At 40.8% G+C, this 20,018-nt stretch overlaps 1 protein-coding gene across 6 annotated transcripts in view; it reads right to left on the reverse strand.

The window, feature by feature from the left end:
* Nucleotides 1–20,018, reverse strand: part of TIAM1 (TIAM Rac1 associated GEF 1) — a 401,703-nt gene that overhangs the window by 90,666 nt on the left and 291,019 nt on the right. For all 6 annotated transcript variants that reach the window (XM_058296149.1, XM_058296148.1, XM_058296153.1 and 3 more), the window contains 3 exons: nucleotides 17,473–17,645; nucleotides 1,822–2,046; nucleotides 366–551 (listed from right to left, as the gene is read on the reverse strand). In XM_058296149.1, the coding sequence (XP_058152132.1) occupies nucleotides 366–551; nucleotides 1,822–2,046; nucleotides 17,473–17,645 (584 nt within the window). The remainder of the gene's footprint in view (nucleotides 1–365; nucleotides 552–1,821; nucleotides 2,047–17,472; nucleotides 17,646–20,018) is intronic.

Consider the following 20,018-nt stretch of genomic DNA (forward strand, 5'->3'; position numbering starts at 1 on the left):
TGTTTCCTTACGATGCGAGACATCTCCACTCACCAGTTCTATAAGATTAATATAAAAACATGTATTTGGTTTTAAAACAGGACACTAAAGATGACAAGGGCTATCAACAAACACAACATGCAATATCTCTTAAGACCCTACCTTTCACGTTTTCTTTACACCGTAATTCAGGCCCCCTCAAGAAAGGTTTAAGCAGTAAGTTACAGAAGAGGTTCAAGCAAAGATTTGCATCCACCTTAAAGGGAGGACTCATCAGAAATCCATACTCAAGAGAAAACTAAACACCTGGAGATTCCTATCAAGTCCGACTCATATTAAGGGTTGGGAAGGATATTTTTCAAAATTACATCAGAGCTTCTACTCACCAGGGCATGAAAAGATGACACAGAGAAGATCCCAAGGCGGCCCATGGCCACTTTCGTTGGTCGACTTGCAAAAGCAAGTAGCCTTTTGGGGTTTGGCAGCTCCCCACCTTGGAGGCTAGCTAGATAGCAGCGGTACCGAAAAAGGTCCATTTGGAATTGTTCAAGATTTTGCTCCCAAACGAAGATCTACAGCAGTGCAAACATGAGAGAAGAAAACGGGAGAGAAGGGGGAAACAAACGTTATCACAAATCTTACAAATGTGTACGCTGTAAAGGTATTAACTACAGCCTTAAAGGATCAACAAAAGGTACCCTAAGTTTCTTAGGTACGTGACATGTCAGAGCTTACATGTTTTCTGCAAAGATAGGTAGCCAAAAATGCAGTATGATAAACAGAAAGAATATTAGTAAGTGCTCCGTGCCCACCCATTAAAGATTTCATGTTTATGGGCATTAGAGGTATATCCAGAAAAAAAGAGAGGCTAACTGAAGAACAGAGTTTTTGGGAGGAGGTGGGTATTACAGAGTCAAGTGGGGAAGCAGGAAACCTGAGCTGGTGGAGAACCAGATTAGTGACTACGTATCTGTAATTCTAGAGTGCATCTACGCCATTTCCTCATTTTTCTGAAAGTGGGAAAATAATCTCTAGCTCCTAAAGCTGGTGCGGTGTCTAAGATAAGGTAAGGATTAGAGTTGGTCCAGGGTCTGGCAATGTAGTGAAAGCTCAGTGATGGTGATGCTGATACAGACAATGATTAATGGCTGATGTCTACCTTGTTTACCTAGACTTGAAATACATCATCAGGTAATAGAGGGAAAGAAATGTGGAAGAACACGTGCTGGCCCCTGCGATCAATTGTTCAAATTATACAAATATTATTTATTCACATAACTGCTCCCGAAACATTACAATGAAGTTTCAAAGCAAGACTAGGTGGCTAGTTAAAACAAATAACAAGCAGGCAATAATGTTTTCTGTTCAATGTAGCAAATCTTCCCTTTTTAGCATGGAATACACTAAGCTCATACATAGCAATTACACATATTTTGTTTTGAAATGCATTCTACCTGTATATGAGAGAAACCAAAAGAGCCTTTCTAAATTTATTATTAATGAGTCCCCACCATAGTTCAGCTCCAAGTCGACCTGGCAACGTGCGGAATGAAATTGCAGACTTTCTAATTACACAGATTCCCTAGCATAGTGTGCTCTTGGGGGGAGCGAAAAGGCTCCTCTATTAGATTTCTTTCATTCAAAGTAATATTGTTCCCTTTAGCTCATAACAATCAACTGTGAACAATGGGTGAGGAAAACTGACAGTCACAATAAAGAATCTAGCAGCCCGGATGACAGGCTGACAACGAGATAACCGATGTGTCACGCGATTCCAAGGCAGGAGGAAAACTTGAAAGGCCTAACGATTTCATCCGGGTCTAAAAAGAGAAGAACGATTACCTGATCTAATATAGTTTTCTTCTTCTTCGAATCGGTGACTGAAGACAGCTGCATTTCGCCCATTTTCTTCATCTTTTCATCCATGTCAATCTTTTGTTCCAGCTTTTTGATTTCTGACTTCAGGAGGCGGAGCGTGTCTTCTTTGTGGTGGTGCCTTGCAACGGCAGCTGCACAGGCAGAATGGATTGCGGTGATCCAGTTTTCAAGCTCCGTCTGGCTGGTGGTCTGTAAGGAAGAGGGGGCAGAAAGAAACAGCCACCTTTTAGGAAGTGTATGGAGAGGAAGCCATGGATTTCCAAAGCAGTTCCTGGGAGTCAAGGTGACAGGTCGAGATAACCCATGGGTAAATGGGTAAGGCTAACCTTTCTGACCTCTTCCTTCAGAAAACTGATTTTAAAAAGTTATTTTCAGGTCAGAGTCCCCAGCCCCCAAGGAATGTCCAGAACGAAGCTGTCACATCTGTTCACCCAGTACAATTCTTGAACTCACTTGCCTATGTGAAAACTCCAATTTCAAGGCAAGTGCGTTGCTCTATGATGATGTCAACCCCCAGAGTAGCAGTCAGTGACAAGGCATGAGTGGCCACAGGTACATCACTGGCCATGAAAGAAGACACAACAGCCCTGCTCCTAGGGAACCTCCGCAACCCAAATCCAACTGTCCAATCCAGGGTTGAGCAGTAAATAAAAAACTAGGGTTGGGGAAGTAATTCATGGCAGCCAAAAGCAGAAGTGTCTTAGCGGACCACACAGGAGCACTCCAGGGGCCAAGAATGGCATGTTCAGAAGGGGCACTAAGACAATGCTCAGTGACACCCACCAGAGACAGGGAACATCGCAGCGGGAAGACTGCCTGGAAGGTGGAAGTCAGAGGATATTTTGGGGGAGACAGCTCGTGGGGTAATAACTTGCTATTAATGGTTCTTTAGAACTCAATCAGTGAGTATTTGGAAGTGAAGGGGTCCTGGACATTTCTGGTTGTCCTCTTAAGCCCAGAGAAGCTTAATAAATGCCCAAAGGGAGGCTGTCAGAAGAAATGGTCTCTTCAACCACTACAATACTGAAGCAGCTAATAACATTTTTCATGCACAAACACAATGATTTTTGTTTTTCTTTGATATGTCCCATCAGTTTTATAACTCAACGAAGCGATGGCTTGAAAACAAAACTCTACTGATCGTATCCCAGCAGCTCGTTACTCTCCATGCTGGTTGGCAACTGAAATTTAAGTCAGGAACCGCTGTGTCTGTATTATGTCTAAATCCCATTAGTAAGGTTACCACAAAAGAAACTGCTCCAAATATTAAAAATGGTTTCTGCCAAGAGAGCCACCTCACATTGGGCAGTCTGGCAGTTGTTACAGTTATGTATTTATAGTAATACATATTTGCCTGTGTCTTGGAGAGGAATGCAACCAAACTAGACTTTTTCTAAAGATACAGCAGAAACACCACCTGATACAATCATCTGGTGAGGACCAAGTGGGAGAGGATATGAAAGCAATGGGAGCTACAGGGAAAAACTGGCAGGTTGAGAAACTTGAAAAGGAAAAAAATGCACGTGTCTGTATATGAGATTCATCTTAAACTCTCACCTTTCTTTCAAATTTGTGCATTTATCTCCTTTTTGAAAGGCATTATCTTACATTTTGTCCTACTATATTACATTAGTGTTACTCAAGATAGAAGTAGAAGTCAAGATCCTCCAACAGAGCATACAACCACCATGGGTGCCCCAGCCTTATTCAAGGTACAATGTTTGACATTTGGGTCTCTTCCTGCATCAGCCTGAACAAGTATTTTACTATGTGGATGATTTTTCCCTCTTTTTTATTAGGTAAGGACCCGGTTCAGATGGAAAAACAATCTAGCAAGGATGCTTTGCTAAAGCAAATCTCCAAGAAGAAAACGCCAAGCACTGGTGAGGACATGGAGCACAGCTGATGGGAGAGTAAGACAGAGTTGGTACAGCTTTGGAAAGCTATTTGGCACAGTCCACTAAAGCTGAACATGTGCCCATCCTGTGACCCAGAAAATGCACTCCCAGGTATATACCCAGCAGAGATGTGTTTGCAGGCTCACCAAAATACATGAAACATAACGTTCAAAGTGGCACCATCCCCAAATGGGCAAAACTGGAAACTAGCCAACGTCCAGCAACAGAATAATGGATGAAAAATGTGTGTTTTATCTCACACAATGCAAAAACCATGCAGTACCAGGAAGGAAGGATCCACAACTATAGGCTACAATGCAGATAAATCTCACAAACCTGACACTGAGGGGAAAAAAGCTAGGCACAAAAGAGTATATACAATAGGAATCTATTTATATAAAGCACAAACATGGGCAAAACTAATCCATGCTCTTAGAAGATGGGAGAGACATTGTCGGTGGTAATGGGAGGAAGGCTAGCACCTGGAAGGAAGCACAGACAGGCTTCTAGGGTATGGGTCAAAAAAGGCAAGCAATACAGGTGTTTCTTGATCTGGGTGCTGGAAACAGATGTATTAGCTTTGTGAAACACCATTAGGTTGTGTACTTTTCTGTGTGTTTGTATAAAGTATGTATTGTTTTCAATAGAAAACTTTTTAAAAATCCTTCCAAACTACATTACCCTTATACGTTTCTAAAATTACCCTAAAATATTATACTTCAAATTCTACCTTTCATTAAAAGTGTTCGACCCCTACAAGTTTGTAACAGAAATTCCAAAAAGCAAGACTCCCTGTTGGTTTGTCTTTCAAAGTGCCTGGAAGAAATGTGCTGGGCAAGGAGAGCTGAACAGAAACCGGCACTTCCCTTTGCCCAGTTCAGTGGAAACGAGGGGCTTTTAGACATCGGGAGTTGGTGTTTTCACCCACTTTACAAGGACATTGTGGGATATTTCAGATGATACTCTTTCGAGGTGGCACAGACCTCTACTGTATTTGAACACCTGGCACTTCAGTGCTCAGTGGGAGGTCCTCATCCAAGGATGCAGTTCCCTAAGACACTCCTCTATCTGCCACAATTACGACCCTCCACTTTCCATCCCCCCAGCTCAGAAGGCAAGGAAAAGAAAATACCTACAACCTTGACATCACACCTGAATGTCTGGAAATACTTTAAAACTCCTAATAGCAAGCTCTGCTAAATACAAGTTATAAACTTAATATATCTGAAATAAAGATGTTACTCTAGAAGGGGTTAAGGAGAACCATTCTTACAGTTGAAGGAACTAAAGCCCAGGAAAAATTAGGGATAGCACAGAAAAAATTATTATTAACCCCAATCTCTGCCCATATTATGCTTTTTAATATTTTTTCTTAATATACCATACTGCTCCCAATCCCCCAGCTCGTCAACTGCTCCAGAAGCCAAGCGGCAGTATTATTAGTGTTGTCCACCCAATAATTTGTGCTTTCCCCATTCTAGGCACATGGGAGGGGAGATCTTTCCTGTCCCTTTGAAAGGAAGGTGTGGCCATGTCATTTGGCTTTGGCCAATGAAATGTGAGGGGAAGTCGCATGTGTCACTATGAAACAAAAGCCAGATTCACCCCATTCTGGTCCTTTTGCCTACAGTCATGGAAGCGTGTCAGGATGGAGCATCTGCCAGGCTGGGTCCTTAAGCGTCCAGGACAAGTGTCACTTCCTAGCCAACCTCTATCAGACACATGGGAGGAATGAGAAGTTACGTTAAGACACTGAGATGTGAGGGGAGGCTTTTCACTGCAGCAAAATCTAACCCATCCTGACTAACATACTAGCAAAGTAAAAACTCCACTTCAAAACAGGTTATACTTTTAAATAAAAGAGTGTACGATGTACCTTTAAACCTAAGCAGAGCCACAAGCTGACAGATTCCTTAGAACAACAGCCTGTTGCTCTTTTAACTTAATGAAAGGGGAGCCCCTTCTTCCATCCACCTGTGAGGTGTCCAGCCAAATTCAGCCAAGGGCAACACATTCTATTTTGATGTCAGAGAGTTTATAATTGCCTCCCATTTAAGAAGTAGAAATGAAGGAAGCTGATATCAGTCAAGGAAGTCAAACAGCCTTGGAAAAGTATATATTTAATTTTAGCACAGCAGCTATACTGGAACTTTTTTATTTACAGAGAGGAGGGAACCCAACATCCCAAGCCCCCAAATCGAGAGAAACACATAAAGCAATGTATGATCACAGCTTTATGAAGACTTTAGCCATCAGCCCTTTTAACTAATAAGTATTCCTCAGCTCTCCAAACTCTTAAAACCTGTCAATGGCTGAAGGCAATTCCATTAGGGAGAATTTTTGCTCTTGCAGTCCTGTCTAAATAAAACAGCAGTCCCTGTCATTCTCTATCATTAAGCCAAATCAATTTCTAAGAAGCACAATTCACTAAATGAGCTTTTAAACTGAGTTTGTCCCTTTTCAGTGGCATGTGCTGAGCTGTGTGTAGACGGGAGAGTGGACAAGTGCCACGGCAACTGCCTCAAATAACTGGTCAAACAGAGAATGCATATTTTATGACAGTTTACAGGTTTAACAGTTTAGGGCTGATCACAGCAGACCACTAGCTTGCTAAACTGTTTTCCAGTTTAAATTCTGACATGCTAGAAAAAGACTGGCAAGGCTGCTAACTTTGCATCACCTCCTTCAACCCAGCAAGCATAATTAGGGGCATCAGGTCTACCAAAGGATCCTCCAGGAGAATGCAGGGCTCAGAGAAATAGGGAGTAGAAGAGACCATCCGAGGGTACCCACTCAATCTCCTTACCACTCATCACTTTCCATTAGGCAAACAGCAGCAGACAGGTAGAGAGAGTGGATTTGGTGGTTCTTCCTCTGCCTTGCAGAGATGTTATAAATACTGCATGAAGTCTAGGTAAGGAAATGTGCAGAGCTCTTGCCAGCAGAGGAACATAATCAGCAAAACAACATTTTGCGTAAGAGTCCCTCTGAGTGAAGAGTTAAGATGAAACCCAGGGCTTTATTATGTATTTAAATAGATGTAGCTTTAATTATCCCAACTGAATGGAGGGCACTCAGTGATTTCAGATAATCAATGGTTTATGTGAGTGGCAGGCAAAGAGAAATTCATTTAGACAAGAGAATATATGCCAGATCTAGGAACTCAAATTTTGGATAATTTGAGTTTATATAAGCACAAGAATATTTGTGCTGTCAGCTGGACTTCTTTTTTGCATTTTAAAAGAAGGAAAAGGAATAAAGTTACCTCTTTTTAAGAAGCTGGATGGGAAAGAATTTTCTGGGTGAATTCTTCAATGTCTTTTTTCTTGTTGGTCCTACATTTATCATAATTTTGAGTATTTATGCAAGCCTCAATTAGGCAATCATTTTTAACATTTGTAAAAGGAACTGAATATGGGGTTCCCCTGCCCCACTAGAGAAGGCCATGCAAGCCCACCTCTTCCCTCCCACTCTCATCTCACCCATCGAAGGCTAATTCTCTAGAGAAAGAAGGGAGGCTCCAGACTCCAAAGTCTTCAAGTGCAACAAAATGCAGGAGCTAGGTTCAGTGCCACTGACTGAATAAATGGAACACTGCCCAATGGTTGGCCATAGCAAGACTCATGTCTTGCAAATTTGGGTGGCCCCAGAGAAAAGACCAACAAATACAGTCAACTGGGAGTCCTTTGACAAAAAGCCTACTCGCTGTTGTTCATGCTAAAGAAGCCCCCAGTGGTTGGCAATGTGCACAGACCATAGTCAAGCAATACTTGGGTAGCTCAGATCAGAGTCAAGAATCACTAGGCATTTGATGAAAGCCTTCACCATGAAGAAAGAGACCAAAGCAAATGGGAAAAAAGAAAGTGGAACTAAAACACAGATGACAATGGAAAGGAAGCAATAACAAGGAAGAAGGGAAGGAAAGTAGGGATGAGGAAGGGATTCTTAAGAATTAAAAAAAAAAAGTTAAAATTTCAACAGAAGACATGTCACCATGAAGTGTCAGAACACTAGTAATAAGGAAATGAGTCTAAATGCTCCAAAAGTGAAAAAAATAAAGCTACACAAAATGATCAGGAATAAGAACGGTAGAAGAAAATAACTGAGCAAAAGGGAAATGACGTTCAAGCCAAAACGTTAAATCACTCAAATATTAAGCAAGAGAAAGAATCATGACCTTTTCAGATACATACCATTTTGTAGAACTTACTAAAAGTTGTTTTTGTGAAAACAAAGGAGTTAATAAGTTAAAGGAAGAAGTGAGAATCAGGACTCTAACAGGGCTGCAAAGGGAAACCCCAGGATGATTAGAGAAAAACCAAATTGGAGCAGGAGTTTATAAGGGCAGGGGAGGGCAGGTTTTAGGGGGAAAAAAAGTACTGAAAACTATGTAATACATGAGAGACTGAGAAAACATAAATGCCACATAACTGGAAAAATAAACTAATTGGGAAGAAAAGATGAGGCAATCAATAACTACAGGAAAAAAAAGCTGTTCAAGAAAGGAAATAACAACCATGGTATAACACTTGGCTCCAAAGCTAATACTATTTATATGGCCATTACAACATAACACTGACTACTGATTTAATCAATATAAATATTTAGAAGATAGGAAAGGAGAGTTTGTATAAAATACGGCTAAATAGTCATTAAAAATCAGTAATGTCTAAAATTGATTAAGAAATAGCAGAATAACATGTTAATGAGAAATGAGGATAAATGCCAGGAAGGGGGGGAGGGGCACAACAAAGAGCAGCTAAAATAATTGAGTATATTCTGGGGAGTGAGGGTGCAGGTGAAAAGGAATGGGAAGAGAATTTCACTATAAGTCTTTTAAGATTAATTGAATTATTGTAAACGATGTACTTATATTAAGTTAATAAGAATTTAAATGAACATAAAACAACAAGAAGATGAATACTATTATAAACATGTTATTTGGATTATACATAATAGTATACAGGTTATATATTATACACACACACACTCAAAGACCTAGGCCAGCCATAATTAGATCTCTGCACTGCACTTTTTTTTAACATATTTTTTTAATTTAATTTTTTTATTTTTCTTTTTCTTCTTTATTATCTTTTAACTATACGTTTAACACATGTATGGAAACCTCAGACACACCAACCATAGGGTACGTACTATAAGCAATTTTCTGGCCCATGTATTTATTTTGCATTTTGACATCTGTATTCTCCAATAGTACTCCCCATAGAGCCTGGCAAATGGTGCCCTGCTTCAGAGCCTGCACCTCAGATGCCCCCTGCTTTGGAGTATCTCCCTTGAAAATTTTAATGCCTCCCTCTGGTGTCTGGAAACGGCAGGAACAACACCCCATGTTGATGTGGTGTCAACAAGATGCCCTGAGGAGCTCTGGGACTGAGCTTCTGATGAGATGATTGCTCCCACTGGCCTTCATGGAATTTCTTTCACTAGCTTGCATGAGATTGAGTAGCAGAATGGTGCTGACAAGCTGATCTGGGGTGACTCACACTGTTCATATAGATAGGGACCCCAAAAATAATATTTGCCTTGGGCTTCACACACGCCAAAGTTGGTCCTTCTTGGATTAGGCTATCCATGCCAAAACCAAAGGTAAATATCTCTAATGAGGCTGTCTAGGACAGGGATATGGTCTATGGTGATGGGAAAACAGGCTAGTAATAGAGTAAGTCAACACTTACACCCACAAAGAGAAAGAGTGTGCAGCCTCACATTTCATCATGGCCTGTCTGCAGATAACATGAAGTTAAGAGGGAAACCTTGGAAGGTCAAATTCAGATCCAAAATGATTTCCACAGGCTCATTAGTAGGATAAAAACCACAAAGACAAAGTGGTGAATTTAAGGTCTTCAGCTGTTTTTCTTTCAATCTATTGAGGGAAGATGGAGAAAACCTGTTGGGTAACAGTTTATGCTGGTTTAACTTACAAGTACATTATGAATAAACCATTTGATGCAGCTTCTAATAAATCAAAGCAACTGAGACCAGTATTGTGGGGTAACAACCGTGACAGGAACCACACTGTAGGCTGCATGAGGTAGACCATTCCAAGGGCAGGGATTGGTGACAAGAAAGAATAAGGAGGAAAAAAGCTGCAGGACAGGGAGAATGGCCAAGGATCCACACTGGCAGACAAGCCTTCAGAAAACACTTTTGGAGGCAAATGGTAGTTATTTAAAAGTATTTGAAAGGTGATGAGAAAGAGTAAGCAGAAGATTTGTTCTAGACTCTGGGGGTAAATATGGAAAGAAAGGGACAATGTCAAAAGCCACCAGAAAATATAACAAAGAACTTCCTAGCATTTAGACATAACTAACTAAACAGACCATTGAAAAGCAGGGTACTCCCTGGGGATAGCACCAGTTGTCAGGGGCCTTTCAGAGATGGTGCCTAACATGAGAGGGAAGGTGGAATTTAGGCCATTCAAGTTCAAGATACTAAATCCCCTTCTAAAGTCTTCTACCAAGTCCACTTGACACTCCCTTGTAAAAGGTGATTTCCAGATTTCACCCTCTCCTGGCTGCCCTTCTCCAGCCCCAGCCCCATCTGCCAATGATGTTGATCAAGTCTTACACATAGAACCAAATATGACACCGCAAGGCAGATCTCCAGACTCACATATCCTCAAACCCTTAGAGTTTACAGTTAAATCACACTCAACTTATAATAAAAAGATATTTTATAAGAAATACAGGAAACTAGTCTCTTTTTATTTTTAATAACAATAAATGTAACTAACATGTATTGAACGTTTGCTATATATCGGACACTTTACTTTCATTATCACATTTAATCCTCAACTCAACATAATGGTGTAGATACTACACTGTTTCATTTTGTTGGTTTGGTAGTCTCTTTTTCAATATGTACAATTATGTCCTTGTAGAAAGGACCTTCTAAATTATAGGAAAACTTTCTATGAACTGAAATCAATGACCCGCAAGGGATAATATTTTCTACACTTCTTTAGATATATAATTGCACTATCCAATCACGTGTCATTCTTACCGTACCGACTAACCACATCCCCAAGGCATTAAACCTAGGAATTAAAACTATTAGGACATGTTACCATAAACAGCACTGAGCTTTTTGGAATTGTAGGTGACATGCTGAAGTAATGGACAGATGAAGACCTGACAGGAAATTGTTTCTTGTGGGTGGGTAGGTGCTGTCTCTGACTTCAAGTTGGAGGGAAGAACCCTAATTAAAATAGCTTAAATGTAGGAGCTATAGGCTCACTTTGCAGACAGCATTGCACTTTCTTCTATATAAGCTGCCCTAACATTCAGGCTCATTCCCACCCCCAGGCTACACACAAAACCCCTTTTCTACTTTTGCTGGTAATATGAATCGCCTTTCCATAGACGAATCTGTGGGTATCTTAGTAACAGCATCAAATCAGCAGCATACAAGCTCTGGAAAATATGTGCACTGAATTGAGCCCTGGAGCTGGAATAACCTACAAATTATTTCCCTAATCGCGGTTGATCTCCCTTGCTTTAACCTCACCCCCTGCACACACCAGTTTCTTTCAAATTCAGCCTCTCTAGAGTTATGTGGATGACAATAAGTACAAGGCAGAAAATGGCCTCATGGATCCCAAACAACAGTAATTTCCTCTGAAAAGGTTCATTTTGAGCTCTTTCCCACATAAGTAGCAGAAAAATTTCACCATAACAAGAAGACACAGAGGTTTTCATGAATAAGGTCCTATGTTGGAACAAAAGAGTTTTATTCAATGTGACCTATTGGGTATTTAGACTCTACTAGCAATTTTACGGTGATAAAGGCCCTCTCAAAAGGAATTCAAATCAGAAGAGCATAGTAAAAAGAGGGGCTTCCTGAAGTCAGTCAGATTTTCATCTAACCGGTGTAGTGAGGGCAAGAATGGCCAAACTCAGGTTTCCAAGTAGAAATAGTCCTTATGAGTGGCTTAATTCTATGGACTAAGTATAGCGGGGTACAGTCACTGGCTCTCGCCATTTTCTCCATAAAGGTAAAGAATAATAGTAATATAGCAGGCTAGTTAGGGAATAAAGAGGATAATCTGCGACCTGGCAGAAAAACCTCCGCCATTAAACACGTGGCCAGGAAACCCCACAAGATGGCTGCTGGAAGAACCCTGAGAGAACCCCCATTCGGAACAGGATTTCCTCCGGAATGGAGGAGAAGCCCTGGATATTCTCAAGGGGTCTTGTCATTGGGCCCTCCTGGGGGATTGAGGGGTGGGGTAATCAGTCAAAACAGCAAACAACTGGGACTCTTTCCGAGTCATTAGCAAAGGGGCGGAATAATTAAAGGTTCAAAAGCAAGCCTGGCAGCTAAATCAGGCCTTTTTCCTTTTTTCCTTTGCCCTGTCCTAGCCCTGTTTTCCCCCTGCTCTTGCCTTTTCTCCCCCTGCACACAAGTAAACCTGGGGATTTGTAATCTGTAATGGGGAATTTAGTCTGTAAATCAGCCCTCTTTCTCTCTTTTCAGCCCCTTTTCTCTCTTCCTGGGACGCATATCTGTTCTTTCCTCCCATTTCTCTTCTCTCAGTTCCTTAATAAATTACTGGTCTTGTTTGCACTTAAAATTCATTTTTGTAGCTTAGCCAAGAACCTAGAGAAAATCCAGGACAGTAATAAGCTACCTAGTATACCCAGGCAGTAAGAGGCTTTGAAGGAAGGCAGGCCTGGGTTTGAATCCAGTCTCGTCACTTGACAGCTGTGTGACTCAGTGTCACTTTTAAAACTTATAAACCTCAGCTTCACCAAGTGGAGAAGATAATCCACATCAACTGAGTAAAACACAGATATACAATCCATCTCATGGATTACTGTGAGAATTAAAGCAGACTCACACTGTAAAATGCTTTCAAGCTCGTGGCTCACAGTTAGGACTCAGCAAAAGATAGCTGCTGGTATCATACTAATGCTATTTTACTGTGGTTGTGATTATTGTCATTAAAGTAAGTAGGCATTTCCTCACTTGAAAGCTATCCAGTAATAAATAAGAATATATTTCCAGAGATAATCAAATTACAGTTTATTATATTCATGACCCTGGGACATTACAAACTTTTAAAAAATAGGACACATCAAGCATAACTCATTCTAAGGCAGGCTTGACAAATGATACCACGTTAAAATTTAAGACTTCAGTACAGCAAAGGACCTCTTTATGTAAATATTTTTTAAAAGATCTATTTATTTATTTATTTCCCCCCTTTCCCTTCTCCAGCTCTGCTGTTTTTACTGTTTGTGTTGTCTTCTCATTTTCTCTTCTCTAGGATTCACCAGGATTCAATCCTGGAGACCTCTGATATGGAGAGGGTTCCTGGCAGTTGTGCCACCTCAGTTCCTGGTTTCTGCTGTGCTTCACCTTGACTCTCCCCTTGTGTCTCTCTTTTGATGCATCACCATCTTGCTGCATGACTCACCTGCGTAGACACTGGCTCACCACACAGACACTTGTGCGGGCATTTGTGCAGGCACTGGCTCACCACACGGGCACTCACACAGGCACTGGCTAACCACGTGGGCACTCGCACAGGCATGTTTTTTCTCTTCTTTTTCACCAGGAGGCCCCAGGGACCGAACTCAAGTCCTCCCATATGGAAGGTGGAAGCTCTATCACTTGAGCCACATCTGTGTCCTGTCTAATATTTTTTAATGTAGCATTTTGTGTGATTTATGTATCTTTAAAAAAAAGATAATAAATAAATTTTTTAAAAAATAGTAAAAAAGTAAGTGGGGAAAGATACGTGCAGCACAGAGATGATGCACAAAATATATAAAGAACCGCCATGAATCAGTAAGAGACAACCCAATGGAAAAATGGGAAGGAGACTAAAAATACACTTCACAAAAGAAGATACTGAAATGGTCATTAAACATATGAAAATACACTCAACCTCACGCTGATAACTTTAAAAGTTCTGATAATACCAAGCAAGTACTGAAAAGGAAGAAGAATAACTAGAATTCTCCTAATGATGGGAGAGTAAATTAAATTCAGTCCTTTTGGAAACTGTCTGGCAGTATCTAACAACCTGAATGTGTGCATATCCTGTGACTCCACAATGCCCCTCCTAGGGGCCTTGTATGCCTAACAGAAATGTAGGACAACATCCAGAGAGTAGGTACAAGAATGCTCATTATCGATATTTCTCATGATTGCCAAAACCTGGGAACAACCTAAGTGTATCTCTAGGAAGGTTGACACACATACAGTCAGCTGGGGGTTGTTCCAACTTACCCCTGTGATAGTGGCAACATTGTTAATAGCACCCTTTTCACTCTAAAATTTGTCTTGTCTCCACAGAGCGTTGTCCACAGAATAGAAGAGTAAAGACCTCCTAAAAGCTGCTCCTCCATAAAAGCAACGAGAGCACCAGCAAAACCTGTCAGAATCAATTCTCAGAGCTCTGGAAATTAACCAGTCTTGCAATAATCCGAGCAGTGTTTATCAAAAAGAAATGGCTGAATCTTGGTAACAACAGCAAGTTTTCTGGCATTTTTCCTTGCCCCATTTCCATCTCCCCCTCCCCAGTGAAATCAAGCAGCTTAGCAGCTGCTCAGGAATAGAATGGATGTGGAGCTCCCCCAAAACACCATTTTCAGGGAACTATCATTATTTTACCTGTAGGGCAGTTCCTATGAAATCCCCATTCATGGAGCTGTCTTGACCAGACTCAGACTTCCCTGAGGCTAATAGCCTTTTTCCCAAGGGCATTTGTGAGAAATAATCAGTGGCAATTGTTTAACAAAACGTATGCTTGAGTTGGTGATAACAGTTGGGGCAAATAAGAAGCTTACCAAAAAACAAACAAACAAACAAAAAACCCCAAAAGGAAAAGCTGGATAATAAGGGACTCTGACATAGAATCTAGACGGTCACGTATATGTACAGGGCTACACACATGCTGAGGAAAAAAAAACAACAAACCCAAGAAAACCATAGCTCTTACCTCTGGCTGACCTTGAGATTTTACTCTAGCAGGAAATGAAGGCAAAGGCAGAACTGGCCATAAAGGACCTACCTGAAGCATTAAGGATGTGCTGCAAGATGCATGAGAGCCCCTCTGTGAAGACTAGGAAACTCACTGGTTCCAGGCATTTAAGAATATCTGCCCAATTCTCAACTGACCCCTGAACTAGAGACTTTAGTGGCCAAAAATGACAAAGAATACAGACTTTACAGAATTCATTCAGGATAGTCATTAAACAAATAGCAACAGCAAAAACACACCCTGGGGGAGGGGTATATTATGATTTCACGTTATATTCTTTAAAGGTACCATTTTTAACAAAAACAAAAATTATGAGACATGCAAAGAAAAAAAAACAAGCAAGTATGGCCCATACATATGAAAAGAAGCAGTCAACAGACACTGCCCTTGAGGAAGCTTAGGCACTGCATGTTCAAAGAAATGAAGGAAAATATATCTAAAGAACTAAAGGAAAGTAGGAGAATGATATCTCACCACATAAAGAATACCAACAGAGATGGTAATTATAAATAGAACCAAATACAAATTCTGGAGTTGAAATGCACAATGACTGAAGTGAAATTTCACTACAGGGGCAAAACAGCAGATTTGATGTGGCAGAAGAATGAATCAGCAAGCTTGAGTAGATCAAATGAGATTATTCAGTCTAAGAAACAGGAAGAAAAAATGATGAAGAAAACTGAGTAGCATCTCTGATACCTGTGGACCACCATGAAGCATATAAACACAAGCATAATGGGAGTATTAGAAGATGAGACAGAAATATAGGCTTAAAGGATATTTGGGAAAGCGGATGTGGCTCAGGTAATAAAGCTTTCACCTACCATAGGGGAGGACCCGGGTTCGATCACTGGGGCCTCCTGGTGAAAAAGAAGAAGAGAAAGCATGCCCATGTGGTAAGCCAGTGCCCATGTGAGTGCACACATGGTAGGCTCAAGAGCCCGTGCCCACACAAGTGCCTGTGTGGTGAGCTGGTGCTTGTGCAAGTGAGTCATGCAGCAAGATAATGATGCATCAAAAGAGAGACAAGGTGAAGCACAGCCAAAATCATGAACTGAGGTGGCACAATTGACAGGGAACCTCTCTCCCCATCAGAGGTCTCCAGGATCGAATCACAGTGAATCCTAGAGGAGAGAAAACGAGGAGACGACAACATAGACAGCAAAAACAGTAGGGTCGGAGGAGGGGAAGGGAGATAAATAAACAAGTCTTTTTTAAAAGAAGAATATTTGAAGAAATAATAGTGAAAAACATCCCAAATTTGATTTAAGAAACACCTTAATCTACACATCCAAGAAGTTCAACAAATTCCAAGTAGATTAAGCACAGAGATAGACACTGAGGCATATCATAATTAAAATGTCAAAAGATAAAGACAAGGAGTTAAATTCAAAAGAAGTAATACAGAAGCAACTCATCCCCTACAAAGGATCCTTATACGAACAGCTGATTTCTCATCAGAAACCATGAAGGCCAGAAGGCAATGAGATGACATTTCATAACTGCCGAAGGAAAAAGACTGTCAATCAAGAATTCTATATCCAGGAAAACTATCCTTCAAAACTGGAGGAGAAATTAAGACACTCCCAGATAAAACGAAAGTGTCCTGGCTTGAATGATAAATTATGTAATCACTCTGTTCAACAAGCAGGCTGCTTATATGTGGAGGGAGGGGGAAAGTTTCTAGAGTGCTAGGACATTTAATTTCTTGTCCTGAGTAATGGTTACATATTTGCCTTGTGGTAATTCGTTGAGCTATCCATTTATATTTTGTGCACTCTTCTTTATGTGTGCTCTATATCACAGCATTTAATCTATTTCTCCCTTCCATGCCATGGTTCCCGCTCTTTCCCCTACGTGGAATATTCTACCTGTCCATTTTCACCTGATTCATGCCTGCTCTTTCTTTAATATTCACTCTTGGACCTTGCCAGATTACAGAGACCTGCCAGTGCCTACCTCCCCTATTATCTATACACTTTTTTGGGGACACTTTTAAGGGTAGGAAATAAGTCAAATCTTCTTGGTATTACCAACAGCATTGTGCACGGCACAAAGTGAGCACTAAATAAAAGTTTAGGGGTTAATGCATGAACGGAATAAATGAAGGAAGCCTTTTTAACTGATACAATAAGTTCTGGTAGGGTGTATTGTAATTCACTAAATCCAAAGGATGCCCTATAAAAGCAAATGCTTACCCAGAAATGACTGCCAGGGACATATATTTCTTAATACAATTAATAGACATAGTTTAAGAATGCTGGGTAGAAAGCTCTGATAAGGTAAGGAAGAGAAACTGCTTAGATGTGGCTAATCATCTTTGAAATGTCATTATTTAACTTGATTAATATTAGAAAAGAGAAAATATTATGAAAAGAAATTTATCAGCTCAAATTCTGTCTAAATTAAAGAATTCATGATCCTTTCCCAGTGCTACACAGATAGCGCTGGTACGACTCTAAGAAATCCTTCAACCCACAGCAAACAGAACAAATTTCTCCAATCCAACCCACATCCCTCCCCAGGCTTTATCCCTCTGGGTGAGTTTTCTCATTCCTGGAACTCAGTTCACGTTGTCTATCAATTTTAGTGAGCAAAAGATAAAACCCACCACTGAAAAGGAAAAAGAGTGGAGCACATAAGACACAGAAGAAAAGAGCTGGTTCAGAGGCTTGGAATGGCCTGCAAGGGAAGCACCCAACAAACCTGAAAGAGGAAGGCATCGCCCAGGCAATTACTGAGGCAGAAGACAAAGTCCTTCTTGGGGTGCTCAGGGACGGCCTGCACAATGCTGTTCTCCACCCAGACGGCGTGCTTGGGGATGCTGTTGTGGTCTATTCCAGACCTGCCGTCGCTCTCGTAGAAAAAGAGCGTACACCCTGCGGAAACAGAACGGAGGTCTGCGTAAGTAATCTGGCCTTTGTGGAACAAAAGGCTAAGTGGAAACTGTCATTTGTGTCTTGTCACCAGAAAGAGACTAGAAATTAAAACCTGTGAAACCCAGGAAGTAACGAGAATGGGGCCATACTGTACTCAAGTCTTGGATGGACTTAGAGAAAGGCAGAGTCTTAAATCACAGCTTCTCGACCAGCACAGCACTCCTTCATGCATACCCAAGGTCTTCAAGATTCTTAAATCTTTTGGGAATGTTTTGTGATAGGTATACAAGGCACACAAAGGACTTGTGATTTGGTCCAAGGTAAGTGCAAATACAGTTCTATGTAACTAGGCCTGTGTGGACTACAGCCAGTCCTGTCTCAGGAAAGTCCCTGCCAAGTATGTCCAGAGAACTGTAGAAAATGCCTTGGGTTTCTTGAGTATGCCATTGGAGACAACAATATAAGACTGACTTTATGTACTTTAGGGATAAGGAAAGAAGTTATAGAATTTTGGTCTGTGGACCTCTTTCACAAAACATTTTTCTATAAATAAAGCACATCCTTGATGTGTTCCCCATGGCCCACATATGAGGGAAGCCAAGGCCTGGTCCACATTTACTTGCACTACGAACCATGGTCAGTAGCAACAGAAACCTTCTGCAGATTGGAAGCAACCCGGTTTCAAGACATACCCATTGTCACTGCCAAAAATGAGACTCTTTTTAACAGCACCTAGAGGGACACTTAGTCTCAACTAACTGAAAACAATTTCAGGGGAAGCCAGGGCCCAACTTGATAACTCTTTCCCAACTTTGGCATAAGCTATTCAGTCAGGTTTCAGCATCTTCCTTACCACAGGCATGGGCCACACTTTATGCGAATTGCAACGCCCTTGAATGTATAGACTCTTCAGCTACAACGTGAGTTCCTTTTTTTTTTGAGGTACCGGGACCTCTTATGTGAGAAGCCAGTATTCAACCACATAGGCTTCCCTGAGTTGGATCTGTTTGTTTTGCTTGTTGTTTGTTTTGTTTTTTCAGGAGGTACTGGGAACTGAATCCAGGACCTTCCACGTGGAAGGTGGACGCTCCACCACTTGAGCCACATCCACTCCCATGCAATGTAAGTTTCTGTAAAGCAAACTTGATCCTGTGTGGTTAGCAATGTAGAATTACGTGGATCAATGGAAAGTCATAGTGGTGCAAAGGCAGTTCTTCCCAGCCAGCACATAAGATTTCACTTTAAAATTTAACAACTGCTAAATACAAAGAATTTAAACACAGCTGAATGTAGCAGACCAATAAGCAATGTCTATTCAATTCCACATTTTTCCTTCTTGGCACAGTTTGATCATGGGTTCTGCTTAAAAGCCCATATTGGATGGTCCTTTCATGCTTTACAATTTCATAATTTTCGTCCTTATCTCCCAATTCAGGGAACTCAATTCTTCCTTCTACCCACATCCATCACCCTATATTTGCATTTTTTATGCGACTTTTAAAAAAAATTAAAGTCCTATGTTTTCTGTGGTATTTATTTACTGTAAAGATTAAGAAGTCTTTTTAACATGTGCATGTTTTAGTAGAGGTATTTTATTTTATTTCTCTAATTGAGAAGTTGCATACATATTTTTAATCACATAAATTGAATAGTCTGCTCCAACCTTGTTTTCCTATAATCCCTGTTATTTTGGAGAGCTCACTGTTTTTCAGGAGCACATCCGGGTCCATGCCATAAGCTAACATTGATTCAGAGAGAAGAAAAGCATGGAAGGAAGACACTATTTTCTTCTGTATCAGTGGTTCTCACGTAGGGCCATTTTGTCCCCCAGGGACATTTGGCCCTGTCTGGAGACATTTTTGATTGTCATAACTTTTGGGGGAGGGAGTTGTTAGTGGCATCTATTGGGTGGAGGCCAGGGATTTTGCTAAACATCCTATAAGGCCCAGCACAGCCCCACCACAAGGAAATTGGCAATAGAGCCGCTGGTGAGACTGCTCTAAATAGTCCTTGGGACAAATACTATACTAGTGATTAGTAGATTTTTAACATAAAAGGAGCCACACAATTGCATCAGGAGTTGAGGACAGAGAAAGAAACCTATGGATAAGAAACTAGGGACACCAATAAATCCAAGTAGTACAGTACACACATTAAATATTTATGGTCTTCCCAAATTGTCTTTTTAAATCATTTCTCAACTTTGGTTTAGAATCATCCCCAGGAGCTTTACAAGTTCCTTCATGGGCAATAAGGAGCAGAAACTGGCTTTTGCTCAATTATCAACTTGGTCCAATTTTAAAACTAACATGAACCACCAAATCTGAGAACCCCACGCTTCCTGATTATAGCCCATTGACCTTCATCTTCACT

The sequence above is a fragment of the Dasypus novemcinctus genome, chromosome 4 (genome assembly GCF_030445035.2).
Source record: "Dasypus novemcinctus isolate mDasNov1 chromosome 4, mDasNov1.1.hap2, whole genome shotgun sequence".
NCBI lineage: Eukaryota > Metazoa > Chordata > Mammalia > Cingulata > Dasypodidae > Dasypus > Dasypus novemcinctus.